The sequence below is a fragment of the Clavispora lusitaniae genome (assembly GCF_014636115.1).
Source record: "Clavispora lusitaniae strain FDAARGOS_655 chromosome Unknown tig00000105_pilon, whole genome shotgun sequence".
Lineage (NCBI taxonomy): Eukaryota > Fungi > Ascomycota > Pichiomycetes > Serinales > Metschnikowiaceae > Clavispora > Clavispora lusitaniae.
Genome location: NW_027093978.1, coordinates 723,141 through 740,775, shown reverse-complemented (window position 1 = coordinate 740,775; position 17,635 = coordinate 723,141). Strand labels below are relative to the sequence as shown.

The following is a 17,635-nucleotide window of genomic DNA, read 5'->3' as shown; positions in this document are numbered from 1 at the left end:
CCCGATATCTTGACGGGGCAGAATCAAGGTCCGCCGCAAACTGCATTCTGCAATCCGTGTGCGCTTCCAAATGGGGCCAGACCGCCCCTGAGTCGGACATGATCTTGATTGGCCGTATTTGCAGGCATCATTTAGTTGTTCATGGTATGTGCATCTAGACACATCCAAAAATACATCGCAGTTGCTTAAGCGGTCTTACATTTCACTTAGACCCGGGAGTCAAGGGCGGCTCGTATTTTCCTGCGCGAAACGCAGAGCTTGATGTACATGCACCGCTTATCACTGACTAATCTTTCATCTTGCGCACTTGATGGGTTTTGGCCATGCTTTCAAGAAGGAGCACTTTCCTCTTTCAGATAACCAATTTGTGCCTGTGAACCATGGTTCTTTTGGTCTTTCGCCCCAGATCGTGATGGACAAATTCCGGGCTGAAGTGGAAACCGACCTTGCCAGTCCTGACTCTTTTATCCGCATTCAACAACCAAAGGAGTACTTGGAGTCGATCAAGATTGTGGCAGATTTTTTGAATTGCCCATACCGCAACTTGGCTCTTGTTACGAATGCAACAACTGCCGTCAACACTGTTTTGCGCTCAATTCCTTTCAGTAAGGGCGATGTTGTGGCCATACCTTCAACAACATATGGGGCATGTGCCAACACCGTCAAATTTTTAGCAGAGACCATCGGCATTGAGATTGTGGTGGTGAATCTCGCGCTTCCAATGCTGCACGAAGCCATTGTTGATGCTTTTCGCCAGACTTTTGATGCCCAGAAGGTGAAATTGGCTCTTTTCGACACCGTGAGTTCAATGCCTGGTGCCAAAATGCCCTACTTAGAGTTGACCCGTTTGTGCAAGAAGTATAATGTATTGTCTATGGTGGATGGTGCACACTCAATTGGTTTGATCCCTCTTGACTTTTCTGAGTTTTCTCCGGATTTCTATACCTCTAACCTTCACAAATGGCTCTATGTGCCCAGACCATGTGCCATTTTGTACGTGGATCCTAAGCACCATCGCACTGTCCAGACTAACCCTGTGAGCCATAGCTATGTGTCCCCAAATGCCGTGCTCTCGAAAGAGGAAGAAGAGAATTTGCTTGTATCTAAATTCACCTTTACTGGATCAATTTCGTTTGCGAGCATCAGCTGTATCAAGACTGCTCTTCAATTCCGGAACGATATTTGTGGCGGAGAAGAGGCCATCCATGATCACTGCTTGGGCATGGCCCGTAAAGTTGCAGACCTTGTGTTGCGTAAATGGCCCGGTGCCAGCATCATTGAAAATGAAGAAAAATCGTTGGTGACAGCAATGGTGACGGTGTTTTTTCCAATCGAGAACTACTCGCCTTCCTTTGATGCGTCAGATCCAGAGCTTATGCTGCTTTTTGTCAATAAAGTTTCCGAATTGCAGATTGAAAAGCATCACACCTTTGTGCCATTCGCATCTCACGCAGGTAAGGTTGTGGCAAGGTTCTCATGCCAAGTATACAATGAGCTTTCTGACTATGAATATGCGTGTGATGCTGTTCATTCGGCAGTCAAAGCGTTTTTTGCGCTGAAATTGTAGACACAATTTGAATTAGAGAGTCCATCAGCTAAGTATTATTAGAAATAGATACTTGAGAGTTTCAGAAAATATACACTTGAGCGTATTTAGAAACACTGAAGCCTTTTCGCACGGCAGAGAAGTGACAATACTGCGCTCAATAGGCCGTACTGGTCTCTCATATACACTATTACATTTGTGTAGGGCTCTTGATTCGAAACCAGGAACTCCATTGATATCGTGTTTACAAACAAACAAAGTTCGAAATAGAAACGTTTCAAACCTTAGTATGATTTTTTTTTCCATGTTTTTGTCTTGTTCGCAGACAGCACGAAAAAAACTTCTGGTTCGAAACCTTATATCGACAACAGAAGGATTGTCTGATACTCATCTTAAATAAACTTCTTTTAAAATTCTTTCCGAGCTCCATTTTGGGTTGAATGAGGTCATTACGACATATGTACGTCTAAACATCTATCAGCGCTCATTCGTTTTCACATAACAAGAGAAATACTGCAAGAAATACGGCAGCGCAAAATTCTGTTCGATTAATTCTCAGCTTCTAATGTTATGATCCAACGAATTTCATTAATAAAACGACTTTTGATGTATTTTTCCGATCCATGTAAACGTCATCTTCAAAGCATCATATTTGCGACATCGGGCTGCGTGCATTCCCGCCTCACTACGTCATGAATTTTATTAAGTTTTATGTTAAAGCTGTCGCGCAGAAAGCTACATCTCGCATGGATCAAATAGGATAATGCGTAGCCAGAGTTGGTGGGCCAGGCGCAAAACGCATGCAACATTTAATAGATAGGAGTGTGCGGCCTATGCGGCTGGCTGTTTCCAGAAGCGGCAGAAGCAAACGCAATACGTGCATATGGGAGTATGCCACTTCCTACTCTATGCACGATGGCCAGCCATGAAACGTGAATCAAAACACTTCAAACCAGGGTACGGGCTACAAAATATGCTACCGTCAACAAACATAGCCACGAAATGCTGCAAACTTTGCAAACACTACGACCAGACAATACACACGAACCAATGACCGAGAAAAGTGATATATTATTCGAAGATGCTGCAGTACGAAACAAAGTACCTAGTTAGAAAAATGGGAAACCGAAACAAACTATGTGTAAGTTGTCATGTAAATTTTAATTTTGCCGCGATTAGTACTGGCACTGGCCTGGGTACTGTCTCGAGTCCAATGGTTGTGGGAACACTCCAACATCAATCAACCGGCTCATGTCCCAGTCAATGGCATCCTCACACTTCCAGTTCCAGAAGATCCAACCACCAGTGTGCTCAAAGGCGTCGAGCTGAGCTTCGATGTACTTGCGGACGTTGGTCTTGTGGTCGCTGGTCCAGTTGTCTGGGTTCACGTACATGTCACACAGGCCAAAGTTTGGCGAGTTGTCGTAGTCTCCCAGCCAACGGGCACCGCGACCAACACCGTTCAACCAAACAGCACAGTCAGTAAGAGCGGCAGAAAACTCACCGCACACGTTCCAGTGAGACTCAGTAGCAGCGCTGGAGCCCCAGCCACAGGCAACGCTCAAGTGGGCATTGATATCGCGCGACAACTCGCCACCACTGAACACCTGATAGTGGTGATGGTCAAGTACCACGTTATAGTAACCACCATCAGCTTGCATGAACGAGTCATAGTAGTTGAATGGCTGGAAAGCATCATGGATGATAACGTTGTTGGTCAGCACAGAACGCATGTTCTTGTAAGCCCATTGGTAGAAGTTCTCGAGCTGGTTCATGTCGCTGACAGTGCCCAAAGGCTCGTTCAAGAGCTCAATGCCACTGACAACGTCCTTGTACTCGTCGCCGCCGTACTTGTTGAAGATGTTTTGCAATGCAGTCAAGGTGGCTGCAATGTTGGCATCCTGTTGGTACTGAATTTGGTCACGCAAGCCAGAATTGTCAAAACCGTTTTGCGAGCCTGGGGCCGTGTGCAAGTCGATCCACACCTTAAGGTTGTGGTTTCTGGCCCATTGGAGGGCAAGATCAAGGTACTTTTGTTGGCCTTGCACGTATGGCTCGCCATCCACTGTCACAAAAGCCCAGTGGCCGATCGGAATACGAACAGTGTTGAGACCAGCAGCAGAAATGGCCTCGAAGTCATCTTCTGTGTACCACGTCAGCCAGTGTTTCTGCAATCTATCAGATGCCTCGTCTTTGCCAAGTGTCTGGCAGTAATGATATTCATCCACAGGAATGTTGGAGCCAAAAGGCTCGAACAACGATGGAGTAATGTAGGGTTCCAAGACAAACCATCCACCTAAGTTGACACCGCGAACCTTGTCATTCTGGTAGTCCCACAGCGAGGATCTTTTGCTCAACGGAACAGAAGCGGCTAACACCGAGGTGGCGAGCGACGCAAGCGAAACCAAGAGTTTCATTGATGGTAAAAAGTGGCGCTTAGATGGGGGAGCGAGAGGATAACGTAGGGCCGCTTAGAAAGAGGGAAACGAAACGAGCAAAGAAAAGGCTGAAAGTCAATGGGTCGTCACAACTGAAGACGGGGCAAAAGGCGGTGATTAAGAAGAAAAAGAAGGTGAAGCAAAAATAACCTCTGACACACTCCATTTTAATCCGAAAACTGAACCACAAAGGCGCACTTGCAGGTGGTTGTGATTTACAATGAGGACGCCGCCTGCACACAACATGCACTCTCATGCATATTCACAATACGACGCGCGCCAGCCAGCGCTATGTTTCTTCCATAGAGATTAGGAGGCACTTGCCCATGTGCCTGGGCTTCACTACTGGCTAATAATAGGTCCGCGACGGCATAACGGCAACGGCACGATTCCCGCTCTTGGCGTAAACATAGTACTGGCTACTGTTCTCAATTTTTTTAGTTTGTTTTTCATCTAGGGGGACGGCTCGGAAAAAAAAGTCGAAAAAAAACATCGGCGCTATCGCAGAAGATGTGTGCTGCAGTAGATAATGCGCCTAGACGCAGCCGCATCATACTCTGGCTCCGGCCCAAGGCATATGAGTGACATGGTTTTTCGGCAGGCATACTTGGCCCCACCGCAAGCTTGAATCAGCTTGCTAAACGCTCCTCGGTAAACAAAGCCAAGTGACAGTGGGGTTTACGTTTTAACGATTGCGAGGCATCTAACCATCCATCACCTGGGGGTGGTTGCTGCGGGAGTTTCAAAGGAGAGCTTCGTGTGCATACAGCACCGAAGGCACGAAGGCCACATGTGCGCGTTCCATACTTTCATTTAGTGCTTGGGCTATTTACGTTGCATGTGTTTGAGTTAAGTTTGCCGATGGAAGCTTCGGCAGCTTCGCCACGATCTCCGTGAATAGATCGGGCCGAGCCATTGTTGGTTTCAGAAATGTATGACGTGGAAGCAAAACATGGCTAACAATGGATCAGAGTGCGAAACGCGATACAGGTTAAGGGAAGGAGTGGTGGAGTGCCCGAAACGGCAGGAAAGTTACCTAGCATACTGCGAAGACACAGGTTTGTTTAAAGAAGACACAGGCTTGTTTAAAAAAGACACAGACTTGTTTAAAGCACATTAAATGCCACAACATGTAGAGACACTTGCCCCATAACGCCTGAAGACATAAGATCAAGTGAGATCATGTTCATGTGGTTGAGATGGTCAGAGATGAAGCGAGAGATGAAGTGAGATACCTGAGAAAAACAAAAGAAATCATGGTAACAGATCGGATAGGGTGGGGTTGAGTTCCCACAAAGGCACCAGACAACCAGACAGTAAAACAGAGGAGAATGCTAAGAGTTTCGAAAGACTTGGCAATGCGTGCTGGGACAAAGAAACCAGCAAGTGCTATAGCGAAACCAAGCACAAGAAAAATTAAACTGGAAAGGGAGCAACAACAATTTCTTGCGCCGAAATCTCAAACAAGTGCCAGATCTTACCCGTTGATGCAACACATTAGCATTAAGCATAGAACCTTCAGTAACTCTACGGAACCACCGCTGTGCCAACAGAAACCAACGGAATAAACCGTCAAACGTTGCAGAAAGTGACCAACAGTAACCCTGAGAAACAACCACGTTAGGGAGGTACTAATGACCTTTTGTGTCTGAACAAATGAGCTAACGGGCTATTCGAACCATGGAATAAAATAATGGTGATAGAACTGACTATGCAAACCTATGATTAAAATAAGGTCCTATTCAAGCTAACGATTGAAGCTAGTCAAACGGCGAAATCTAAACCATAATGTATGCCCCTATAAACATCCATGGGCACAAATCGGGCAACTCTAACAATGTCCCTTGACCCCATACGTGATAAGCCCCGAGCCAACTGGCTCATTTCGCCCAAACCGTTTTCGATTTCGGAGATCCAAGCGCGATCTTTTCCCCTGGACTCGGTTCCGCCCCCACCGTTATTTGCTTCATCCGCCTATGCACACCTTATCTCCCGATCGAGATGTGCCGTCTGTCATTGAGACGACACTTTTCGGTGCCTGTATGCATGTTGCGCACTGGCCCATAATCAACCTGTCACTTCAAAACTGGCAAAGTAGATAAGAGGGCCTGCGACACAAGAACACAAAATAGACATACCCAAGTAGTGGCAAAGTTTTCCTGCTCATTGTTGTTGAGGGGAAACCCCATTTTGTCTTTCTATACACCGTTCCGCCCCAAAGACATGTCGTTTGCCGCATGCTGTCAAGGTCGTGTCAGTCCGAGCCGCATTGATATTAGCGCATGCTAGTTCTGAATGCGGAAACTCCAGCCCAATCAGACACCGCCATCTATCGAGATCTCTTATCTTTACCAAAAAAAATAGAAAAAGTCATGCACAAAACTCTGTCCACTGATAAGTTCTCCACCTTTTATAACATGGCAAAACGGGAAGCGAATCTTTAGCTGGATCGCTATTATTCCATAGGTCCCTGTCTTTATCTTTCCATCACCTTTGCCATATCGTTGACGGTGACTTTGACGTTGCTTTTCTACTCTTCTATTTCTGAACCCCGGGACCACCATGACTGAGGAAATCTTCTCGATAAATTCCCGGACAAATCAGGATTTCATTCCTGGAACCATCAATATTTATTCTTTCCACGCTGAACACGATGCCACCAAATTAAAGTTGACAAAAGACAACGTCATCTTACAACCCCAACCAACGGATTCCGTCAACGACCCGTTGAACTGGACACGGAGCAAAAAACTATGGAACTTTGCCCTTTTGGCCTTCATCACTGGTTTCACTGCTGCAACTTCCAACGATGCTGGCCTGACCCAAGATTCTTTGAATGAGATCTACGGCATCTCGTACGATGCCATGAACACAGGTGCCGGTGTTTTATTCGCAGCTATTGGATGGACAACATTCTTGTTTACACCCATGGCCAACTTGTACGGCCGGAAAATCACATACTTTGTGTGTATTTTTGTTGGTCTTGTTGGTGCTGTATGGTTCTCCCAGTCGAGGAGAACAAGCGATACAATCTGGTCTCAGATGTTTGTGGGTGCTTCCGAAGCTTGCGCTGAGGCCCATGTGCAACAGTCTCTTACCGATATGTACTTTCTGCATCAGATCGGTTCTGTTTTGACCGTTTATATGTTGGCCACGTCGGTCGGTACTTACTTGGGCCCATTGATTGGAGGTTTTATTGACCAGTACTGCGGGTTCCGCTGGGTCGGATGGATTGCTGTATTCATCTCTGCTGGTTTGTTGATCGTGATTTTCTTTGGTATGCACGAAACTTATTTCGACCGTCTTGTTTATCAGAAGACAGAACAAGACGCCCTCATCGATGACAGCTATTACCAACAGAAACAGTTTGACGAAAAACTTCTCCTCGAGAAACAATCGCACAGCAGGGTTAACAACTCGTCCGTTTCTTCTGAAATGTCCCAGCACGACGATGCCAAGTTGGAGTTAGCCAAGACGGAAAACAATGGGGCTAACGAAACTAAAAAAGGCTATTGGAAGTCTATTGCATTGATCACACCTGCAGTGAATATAGTTGGAACAGGCTTCAAACAATACGTTAAGCGGCTTTTGATGTTGTTCAGAGTGTTCATGTTTCCTCCTACCCTCTACTCGGGCCTTATTTGGGGCATTCAGGATGCACTTTTGACCTTCTATTTGACTGTGGAAGATGACCAATACTACGACCCACCTTGGAGCTACAGCGACACTGGAGTGGCATTGATGAATGTGCCATGTTTAATTGGCTCAGTTATCGGATGTATCTATGCTGGTATTTTTTCTGATTGGTTTACCATCTGGATGGCCAAGAGAAACAACGGTATCCAAGAGGCTGAATTCCGTCTTTATTTCCTTGCACTTCCAGCAATTTTGTGTCCTATCGGATTGATGCTTTTTGCAGTAGGAACTGATCACCAATGGCCGTGGTTCCCTACCTATTTTGGCTTGGCTCTTATTGGTTTCGGTTTTGGTTCCTCTGGTGATGTTTCCATGTCATACTTGATGGATGCATATCCCGACATGGTTATTGAAATGATGGCCGGTGTGGCTGTCATCAACAATATGATTGGATGCATCTTCACTTTTGCCTGTTCGCCTTGGCTTGACGCTATGGGAAACACCAAAACATTTATTATCTTATCGGTGATAACATTCGTGGCCATGCTCGGTGGTATTCCATTCATCTACTATGGAAAAAGAATTAGAAACTGGACCAAGCCTTGGTACCTTGAGTATTGTGAGATGAGAGACGGTAAGTTGTAATCTGCATGGTCAGATAGAATTATTCCAGTCAATTCAGGTATCATACTTTTGAACGAGTCCCATAATCGTGCGTAGAGAATAACCACCGAACGATGAAGGTGAGGTTTGGTTTGCGCAGACAGCAAAACAATCGTTCACAATAAATATCTATTCAGTTCTTTTAATGACGCAGTGAAGATTATTGGAAAAGAACTCGAATTAATCTTCCGAAGCGAAATACACGTTTCAATCTTATTCTACCAAGAATGAACTTCAATAATGTAGAAAGGAAATCCAGACTTTATTACGAACTAGGTTTACCACAGAATTGATTAGCAGAGGCACAACTTCGTAGGTTCATAAAAGTGAACTTGACCTTTCTACACTGTAAATGAGACCTAATGAACCAGCAGAGAGTAAACCTCAAACTCTCAACACAGATATACCTAAATGTAGTTGTAGTGAACGTGAACCAATTTTTGTTTGTATGTCATCAGTATTGAGACAAAGATAATTGTCGCATCCATGTGTTCTACTCCCCAAACAAGCTTTATTTAGTAAGGTCTATTTGCTCAATTCTAACTTTGCACAGTCGGATAAATAAAGCTTTAATTCATTAATCCATCCAGTATGACCGTACAAATCCTGTGAACAGGCATGAGCATTCATGTAGTAATTATAAAAAACAGGTTGTAGACAGCGATTTTCCCACAAGAAAATAACAAAGAAAAAAGAGAAGCATTTATGCTTCATGGAATAGCGTCATGACATTCTCATTGGCACAAGGAGCATCCATTCTCCATGCTAGAACATGGACAGTACAAGGGTTGATGGGAGACGAGCCCTAAAGTGTGACACGTGACAAACAACACAAGCCCTGGCGCATGCACACTGCGCGGCTCAAAATTTTCGGGAAAAATTCACTATACCATTTCCTTTTCCACACTCATCAAAACTAAGAAATAGTCTGCCTATTGCTTAAATTGATTATCTCTAGTTCAAAATGTCTACTGAATCCGCTTTGTCTTACGCTGCCTTGATCTTGGCCGATGCTGAAATCGAAATCTCCGCCGACAACTTGAACAAGTTGGTTTCTAAGGCCAACGTTGAAGTTGAAGGTATCTGGGCTGACCTTTTCGCCAAGGCTTTGGAGGGCAAGGACTTGAAGGAATTCTTCTTCAACTTCTCTGCTGCCCCAGCTGCTGGTGCTGCTCCAGCTGCCGGTGCCGCTGCTGCCGGTGCTGAAGAGGCTGCTGCTGAAGAAAAGGAGGAAGAGGCTAAGGAAGAATCCGACGACGACATGGGTTTCGGTTTGTTCGACTAAACGTGCGTTGCGCCTCTCCTGTAATATACGATATTTTATATAATTATAATCTATTGACCTTTTCTAGAAGATGTAGATCTAGGAATGTTGCAAGACATTAGCTAGCATTACTGTAGACAGAGGAATCGCAAGGCCCATATTACGGCTCAGTTCTAGTTGGCTCACTTCAAGTTGTTTGGCAACTCCACGCATTAACACAATAAATCTTACACTACAGCTGTTACCTTATTCAGTATTATTAAACCAAAGTATGAAAATATACAAGAGTGACTTGAAACTCCGAGCTGGTGCTCTTCAGCTCGTTTATTTCTTCTTCTTGTCAGCCTCAGCTTCGGCCTTCTCTCTGGATCTCTTGTCTCTGATACCCTTGTACTTCTTTTGGTTTCTGGCGGCTCTCAAGGTCTTGAAAGCGGTTTGCTCTGGAACCTCAACGGCTCTTGGGGCAGACTCAGTAGCTGGTTGAGCAACTGGGAAAGCAGCAGCAACAGAAACCTGTTCAGCATCAGCCTTGGACTTCTTGTCGAAGATGACCAACTTAGATTGGTACTCCTTCAATCTAGCGACGTTGGCGTCAAAAGTCTCTTGGGACTTGTTTTGTCTTCTGTGGTCAACAGCAATACCGATGGTTCTGGCGTACTTGGCGGACAAACCAGCAGCCTTGATCTCAGCCAAAGTGAAACCTCTACCAGCTCTAACTCTTCTGTTGTACTTGATGGTTGGGCATCTGACAATTGGTCTCAAAGCATCGACTGGTCTTGGGGCAACCTTGGCGGCCTTTTCCAATCTAGCTTGTCTTCTAGAAGCCTTCTTACCGGCTTGGTCAAAGTGAACCTTGACACGCTCTTGCCAGTGCTTTCTGAAGTGGTTCTTCAACAATGGTAAGTTCTTGGAGATAGCCATTTTCGAATGATTTAAGATGAAGAAGAAAAGGGGACGCTAGTAATGGGTGAAGAATTTTTTCGCACACTGGCGACGGTACGGGAGGTAAGGGTGAAAATTGTTGGTGCGCACAAATGATATTGCCTGCAGACAAGGCGATGGCACCCGTTGGCGCGGAAAAAGCAGTCACAACACCCACCAGTGATACTGCGTAGAAAACATCACCACATGCGTAAAAATCAGCACACACCCGCGCACCATCACCGCACCAAGCCATTCACTAGCTGCGAAACCTGCGGCCAACTTGGCCAAACTTCTGATCCCAGTAAACTGTACTGCACACAGACAAGGACACCCGCTTGTATGGCGGACTAGACAGTAGCACACCTGTACACCCATGCTTCAGTATGCACACCACCGCTACTGGCCTGGAGGAGGAAAAAAACTTTTCGCTCAGCACTGCGTTTTTTCACCTTTAGAAAATTCTTTTCCATATACCTATTTCTTTCTCAAAGCAAGATGTCCACTCCATCTGTCCAGGTATGTACATCCCAATCCTTCACTTTCGCCTCGGATATTCCCTTTCTCATATTTCATATCGTGCATCTTTAATTTGCATCGTGTCTGCCTGGTGTCGTTCGTCTTTTATCAGGCAAATGCTGTCGCCGTGGAAGCTGATCAAAATGTCACCGAAGGGACTATGGCACAAGACCCAAGGTCCACCCCAATGCTTATGCATCCGAGAGACCCCTCACTATTGAATCCCAGTACTAACTAGTTTTAGACTTTTGGTAAGAAGAAGACCGCTACTGCCGTTGCCCACGTCAAGGCCGGTAAGGGTTTGATCAAGATTAACGGTTCCCCAATCACCTTGGTTCAACCAGAAATCTTGAGATTCAAGGTTTACGAGCCATTGGTTTTGGCCGGCTTGGACAAGTTCCAAAACATTGACATCAGAGTCAAGGTCACCGGTGGTGGTCACGTTTCCCAGGTTTACGCCATCAGACAAGCCATTGCTAAGGGTTTGGTTGCTTACCACCAAAAGTACGTTGACGAGGCTTCCAAGAACGAAATCAAGAAGGCCTTCGCTTCTTACGACAAGACTTTGTTGGTTGCCGACTCCAGAAGAATGGAACCAAAGAAGTTCGGTGGTCGTGGTGCCAGAGCCAGATTCCAAAAGTCTTACCGTTAAGAGTGGTGGTTGTTGTTATGTGGAAGACTTAATTTCTTTTATCTCGTCATTACACCTCCTCTTTTATCTAATGTATAAATAAAAGCACGTTCCATGGTGGTTGATATCAGTTGTAGTATAGAGGTAAAAACAACAAGTTCTGCAGATTTTTCAGATAATGTCTATTCACTGAGAATTCCGCTTCGTGTCTTGCGCGCACTAATATTATATCTCCACTTGAAGTTACACCAACATGGCTTGGATCAATTCTTGCCCCGAATACTCTATTCCATTGGCTCTAGAGCAGCATGTTGTTGATATCGCGCCTATTCCACATACTCCTCTTTTGGCGGTGGTAACGCCTTCCACACTAGTGATTTACCATTCGAAGTCTTTGATTCCAGTCACTCTCCGCAAAAGAGGAAGCGAGTGTTTACAAAGCCATGGACCCACTACAAGCATCCATCTCCGCCATATCACGGTTGACACCGTGAACCTTGACCAGCTTCAGTCTGTCAATGTTTTCGTTCGAACAGCATCGAACTTCGTGCTAGTGTTCCATTTGCTCATTAACTATGGAAAGTCCATGTATCAAGTGTGTGATTCGGGCGACGATGATCGCCTTTTGCAGAATGCATTGCCACTAGCCCTGGGTGTCTCTCGTTTTTCCTTTTCCAACTTACTCAAAACAGCTACACGCAGCATAATACATGGCAACACAGGCATAAACTTGGCCAACCTAGAACACTTCAACTACGGCACCTACGACGACGAGGAGAGGAATGAGCAAATCCCCTCTGTTCGACTTACATTAGCAAAAATTATAAAGATGAGTGCACCTCTTTTGGGCTTCTGGTGTAAGCCCAACTCCCAGAATTTGATTTTTGCTTATGACAACCAAGAAATCCAACTTCTCAATTTGAAATCGTCTAAGAATGAAACTATTTCTCTTCGAGATCTCAGCTGGTATACGGATACCACAGCTATAGAGTACAGTTTGAGGCACAATTTTTTCTTGCATTTGAATTCGTCAGGACAACTATCAGCCCTTCAATTCGTCGACGAACCAAACTCCTCGGGCCTTCTGTTAAAGCCAATGCCACTATTATCAATAAATTACAAGGTGGAAGCAATATTATTGAACCCACAGTTTGATCTCGTTTGTTTGCAGTCCGACACCGACGTGAAAATCTATGCCATGTATTTCACCAAGGATATTCCTTCTCTTAGGTATGTGAAAAAGATATTCAAGTTTGAAAGAGGATCTGCTTATGAGTGCCACTGGTCACCTTGTGGTATGTTTCTCACAGTTCTAGATACAACATCAGGCAAATGGCAAACCGTCTCCAGGTTTGGATCCACTTTATTTGATTCAAGCTGGATCTTGTCTGAATTGTCATCATCCGATCTTGGTGAGAGCAAGATGTCCGAAAATAGTGACTACTGTCAGATTTCCTGTCTAACTGTTTCTTCCAACGCTCGGCACATTTATCTTATCAACAGAGCCTCAAGCAGGCTATACTCTTTGAGTTTACTTCGAGTACACGAAGGCAATCAAAGATCGTCTTTGTTATGCGACGATCAATATATCATTATACCGTCGCAGAACGGAAACTCTCTCACCAAGTATCCATTACTACCTTTATTTCAAAAAGTAGTGTCACGATTTAATTGCATAAACGGATCCATCTCGAAACACGCACAGAAGAAGTTAACAGGGAAATTTACGTTGGGATTCAATGCATTTGATCAACTATCTCTATCATATGGACCCCATTTGTCTATCTCAACGCCTGTGAGATTTGGGGATGAAATAAACCAACCGTTATGGTTCACGTTCTACAATCATTTATCAGAGGCAATGAACTTTGTCAATCACTTTTGGGTAGGGGATTACTTAGTTGCAATAAGCCGCTTCCATAGAGAGGAGGGACATACGACAGCTGATTCAAACAATGAGGATTTGATAGTAGATGAGTTAATCATCATTGGATCGAGTGGATCTAGACACGGCGCTGGAGGCACCTACTTCAAATTCGATAGTGACCAGATCGTTTGGCGTCACGCTTTCAAAAGCCAGATCGTCAACTATGAATTGGTAGACAAGAATGACAAAGAGAGCCACGTCCTCAATTTGATTACAAACGACCTAAAGATTATTCTGATGCAAATCTCCACCAAATCTCCGAAGCAGGATTCTTCAGGAAGAAAGAGCAACAGCAAGATTCAGATTCGGATTAAAAAAACAATTCATTTGTCAAGCATTAAACACAAATTACCAATTCGTCTTGTGCGGCAGTTTTTTTCTGTCCAAGGAAAACATTTTCTATTCTTATTAAACAATGGTGACTTCTTTTTCTTGAGAAACCAGCTTCCAGATTCACACTTGGAAAGCACGAGAGGGCCGGTGCAAACAAACAATATGTATGATTTGATTCTTGTCAAGAAAGCAGTGGAAGCGATCTACCTCAGTGGAGTACAATTCGAGAACCATGAAGAGCAAACCAGATACCTTACACTAGTGACAGGGAAATACGCATTTTTTTATGAGCTCAATGACTTAGTTGAGCGGGTTTATGACTATGAAGGTGTGGAGTATTCAGGTGAAAAAAGAGCCAACGATGAGATCGTTCCTATTGAAATTCCCCACTCTACATTTCTACCACTTCAGATGAATCAGAACGGCGCAACTCTTGAAATTAGTGGGATCGAGTTTCAAAGTATTATCAGAAGTGACAAGCTCCTTGTCAAATATAAGATTGGGCGACAGATGGTATTGAGCAATTTTATAGCCCATGATTTGTTCGAGCTCGATGTTCCGTTTGACGAGATTAAAAGGAAATACGCTGGCTTCCAAAGTTTCGATTACTGCTTGGAATTTTTGCTTTTTGAATACTTGGAAGACGACAATACCGGCAATAAAGAAAAGTTGCAAAAGGTTTGCGAGTTAGTTGATGTCACAACATCTGCTGATTCCATTTACGTGAATTTTTTAAGAAAAATAGAAGTGAGGTACTGGGACAAATTCTTTGCGCTTTTGAAGCAGACGCCTGAGGGTTTTATGAACCGATTGATCGAATCCAATGATGTCGAACTATGCTACAGTTACCTTAATGTTTATCTCAACTTCAAGCGAGAGTCCGAGAGCAGTACTACGCTTGATTCGTGTACAGCACAACAACCAATCTTAGTTATGGAGGATCGCCAACTCATTACAAAAATAATCGGCATGCTTGCAGATGCCGAGAAATATGACGAGTGTTTTGAACTTTGCCGATTTATTAAACTGTTGGAGCCATCTGGTGAACTTCTCAAGAAAATCCGCAGTGTACTTGCGTAACTTATGGGCCGCGCACGCATCGCGCACTTTGACCAACCAAAAACTTTCAAATTGTGCTTTCTCAATACTCTGTCCGATATAGTCAATAGATTCCACGGTCGATAACAAGCCATGACTCTCGCCACCGAATTTGCTGAAACTACACGCCGCTCTCTCAGCCATGCTGACATGAGAAAAAGAGTTCTTCACTTGTACCGTCGGTACATCAGAAACTCCAAGGAGTTCTGCAACTTGTATGAGTTGGATATGCCTGTTTCCAATGTCAAGACCAAAATCAGACAAGAGTTTGAAAGACAAAGATTTGTCAATGACTTGGACTTGACCAATGTGCTTTACGCCAAGGGCCAAATGGAATTTCAAGAGTTGATCAACTTTTGGAAACAACAGTGCCATGTCATGAGATACTTTGACGGCTCTTCTGAACGTCTTGCTGACAAGAACGATTTCGTCAAGAACTTTTTGAGGGGCAACTAAGTGGAGTTGTTCTATTTATTTTCAATCCAATTCCAACAGCAACTTTTATTACAAGGGCAAACATGCATTTAAATGGACTTTTCGTTTACGGAAGCCGCGTTTTCTTTGTTGATTTTAACAACACAGACAACCCAAATTCTTGATAGTATAGGGTGTGCTGTAACCGCCGACGATCTTAGAGGTTACACCACAAGTGTACAAGATATTACGAATTCACATACAAATATTCTGATCAACACTGTAGAACCAGAACTGACCTCAAAGCTCCCTTTTAACACTTGCATCAAATTAAGTTAAACATGAAATAAAGGACAAATTGCCAACGAGGCAACAGAGAAGCAAAAGGAAGGAAGGAGAGGAGGGGTATTAATTTCTATTCACAAACCAAGAACATGTGCATACCGCTACCATTTTCTTAATCCATGTTATCAGCCAATGGGGCTTCCTCAGCGCCGTAATCCAATTCTTCATCTTCTTCAACACCAGCATCTTGATATTGCTGGTACTCGCTGACCAAATCGTTCATGTTAGATTCGGCTTCTGTAAATTCCATCTCATCCATACCTTCAGAGGTGTACCAATGCAAGAAAGCTTTTCTTCTGAACATGGCACTGAACTGGTCTCCAACTCTCTTGAACAATTCTTGAATGGAAGTAGAGTTACCAATGAAGGTAGCAGACATATCCAAATCCTTTGGAGGCACCGAACAAACGGCAGTTTGCACGTTGTTTGGAATCCACTCAACAAAGTAGTCGGCATTTCTAGTTTGAACCTTGAGCATTTCATCGTCGACCTCCTTGACGGAAACCTTACCTCTGAAGAAGGCTGCAACGGTCAAGTAACGACCGTTTCTTGGATCAGATGCAGCCATCATGTTCTTTGCGTCAAACATTTGTTGTGTCAACTCTGGAACGCTCAAAGATCTGAAAGACTTGGAGCCAATGGATGTTAATGGAGCGTAACCAACCATGAAAAAGTGCAATCTGGGGAAAGGAACCAAGTTGACAGCCAACTTTCTCAAATCCGAGTTCAATTGGCCTGGATAACGCAAGGAGGTAGTAACACCTGACATAACAGAAGAAACCAAGTTATTCAATTGATCGTAGTTTGGTTGAGGCAATTTCAAAGTATTCTGGCAAATGTTGTACAATGCTTCGTTATCGATACAGAAAGTCTCATCAGAGTTTTCAACCAATTGATGCACGGACAAAGTAGCATTATAAGGCTCGATAACAGTATCAGACACCTTAGGCGATGGAACAACAGAGAAAGTGGCCATCATTCTGTCTGGAAACTCCTCTCTGATTCTGGAAATCAACAAAGTACCCATACCAGAACCGGTACCACCACCCAAGGAGTGGGTAATTTGAAAACCTTGCAAAGAGTCGCATCCTTCAGCTTCTCTTCTAATGACGTCCATAACCGAATCAACCAATTCTGCACCTTCGGTGTAGTGACCTTTGGCCCACACATTGCCTGCCGAAGATTGACCGAAAATGTAGTTATCTGGTCTGAACAAGTTTCCGATACGTGACGATTTCACGCTGTCGATGGTTCCTGGCTCCAAATCGACAAGAACAGCACGTGGCACGTATTTGCCCGAGCTGGCCTCGTTGAAGTAAACATCCAACTTTGCTTTTTGAATTCCATCATCGCCATGGTAATTGCCGTTGTTATCCAAACCGTGTTCACCACAAATAGTCTCCCAGAAGGCGGCACCCTATAGTAGTTAGTATCAATATTAAAAGGGAATTATTTCTTGTCAAAGGTGAAACATCTTCAAAGATCACGAAGAGTCACATATGGCAACGCGAGGATAGAGTACATACAATTTGGTTACCACACTGACCAGTGGACAAATGAATCTAGATGGTTGTTAGTAATAGGTTCAAAGAGATTTTCGGCAAGGCGAATGACGGCAAGGAAACGTGTAGATGCGTGGATATTTGTCTGAGATCGGGGAGCCGATTTTGAAATCAAAAGACATGACGACTGCGCAGTAGCAGCCACCATAGGGCTTCCACAAGTTTGCCGGTCTGGTAACACATACAATCTCTCTCATGAGCAAAGAATTTGGTTACGGAGGGAATTCGATTTTAGACGAGTATCAAATGCCTTTTGTTTTTGTTTCTCGCGCAGTACAAACTTCGGTTTCGACACGTAAAATCGTCGCATGTTGATATATTGCCCTTTTCGGCCGCGA

General features: G+C 44.2%; 10 protein-coding genes across 10 annotated transcripts; 6 read left to right on the top strand and 4 right to left on the bottom strand. All coding sequences in view use genetic code 12, as the record gives it.

The window, feature by feature from the left end:
• Nucleotides 1-310: 310 nt before the first annotated feature.
• On the top strand, nt 311-1,567 carry FOB63_003353 (uncharacterized protein; the record flags this gene model as incomplete). The annotated part of the gene is made up of 1 exon (XM_002615532.1): nt 311-1,567. One exon carries the CDS (start codon nt 311-313, stop codon nt 1,565-1,567), a length of 1,257 nt encoding a protein of 418 aa, XP_002615578.1.
• A 1,154-nt stretch (nt 1,568-2,721) lies between these two features.
• Nucleotides 2,722-3,963, bottom strand: XOG1 (glucan 1,3-beta-glucosidase; the record flags this gene model as incomplete). Its single annotated transcript, XM_002615533.1, has 1 exon — nt 2,722-3,963. One exon carries the CDS (start codon nt 3,961-3,963, stop codon nt 2,722-2,724), a length of 1,242 nt encoding a protein of 413 aa, XP_002615579.1.
• A 2,583-nt stretch (nt 3,964-6,546) lies between these two features.
• HOL1 (Hol1p) lies at nt 6,547-8,265 on the top strand (the record flags this gene model as incomplete). The annotated part of the gene is made up of 1 exon (XM_002615534.1): nt 6,547-8,265. One exon carries the CDS (start codon nt 6,547-6,549, stop codon nt 8,263-8,265), a length of 1,719 nt encoding a protein of 572 aa, XP_002615580.1.
• Nucleotides 8,266-9,247: 982 nt separating this feature from the next.
• Nucleotides 9,248-9,568, top strand: RPP1A (ribosomal protein P1; the record flags this gene model as incomplete). Its single annotated transcript, XM_002615535.1, has 1 exon — nt 9,248-9,568. One exon carries the CDS (start codon nt 9,248-9,250, stop codon nt 9,566-9,568), a length of 321 nt encoding a protein of 106 aa, XP_002615581.1.
• Nucleotides 9,569-9,871: 303 nt separating this feature from the next.
• Nucleotides 9,872-10,468, bottom strand: RPL13 (60S ribosomal protein eL13; the record flags this gene model as incomplete). The annotated part of the gene is made up of 1 exon (XM_002615536.1): nt 9,872-10,468. The coding sequence occupies one exon, from the start codon at nt 10,466-10,468 to the stop codon at nt 9,872-9,874; it is 597 nt and encodes a 198-aa protein (XP_002615582.1).
• Nucleotides 10,469-10,966: 498 nt separating this feature from the next.
• RPS16A (40S ribosomal protein uS9) lies at nt 10,967-11,639 on the top strand (the record flags this gene model as incomplete). Its single annotated transcript, XM_066102317.1, has 2 exons — nt 10,967-10,987; nt 11,232-11,639. The coding sequence occupies 2 exons, from the start codon at nt 10,967-10,969 to the stop codon at nt 11,637-11,639; spliced, it is 429 nt and encodes a 142-aa protein (XP_065958338.1).
• Nucleotides 11,640-11,871: 232 nt separating this feature from the next.
• Nucleotides 11,872-14,958, top strand: RIC1 (Ric1p; the record flags this gene model as incomplete). Its single annotated transcript, XM_002615537.1, has 1 exon — nt 11,872-14,958. One exon carries the CDS (start codon nt 11,872-11,874, stop codon nt 14,956-14,958), a length of 3,087 nt encoding a protein of 1,028 aa, XP_002615583.1.
• Nucleotides 14,806-15,351, bottom strand: FOB63_003346 (uncharacterized protein; the record flags this gene model as incomplete). Its single annotated transcript, XM_066102316.1, has 1 exon — nt 14,806-15,351. One exon carries the CDS (start codon nt 15,349-15,351, stop codon nt 14,806-14,808), a length of 546 nt encoding a protein of 181 aa, XP_065958337.1.
• On the top strand, nt 15,070-15,432 carry FOB63_003345 (uncharacterized protein; the record flags this gene model as incomplete). The annotated part of the gene is made up of 1 exon (XM_002615538.1): nt 15,070-15,432. One exon carries the CDS (start codon nt 15,070-15,072, stop codon nt 15,430-15,432), a length of 363 nt encoding a protein of 120 aa, XP_002615584.1.
• A 415-nt stretch (nt 15,433-15,847) lies between these two features.
• Nucleotides 15,848-17,284, bottom strand: TUB2 (beta-1 tubulin; the record flags this gene model as incomplete). The annotated part of the gene is made up of 2 exons (XM_002615539.2): nt 15,848-16,976; nt 17,262-17,284. 2 exons carry the CDS (start codon nt 17,282-17,284, stop codon nt 15,848-15,850), a joined length of 1,152 nt encoding a protein of 383 aa, XP_002615585.2.
• Nucleotides 17,285-17,635: the final 351 nt, after the last annotated feature.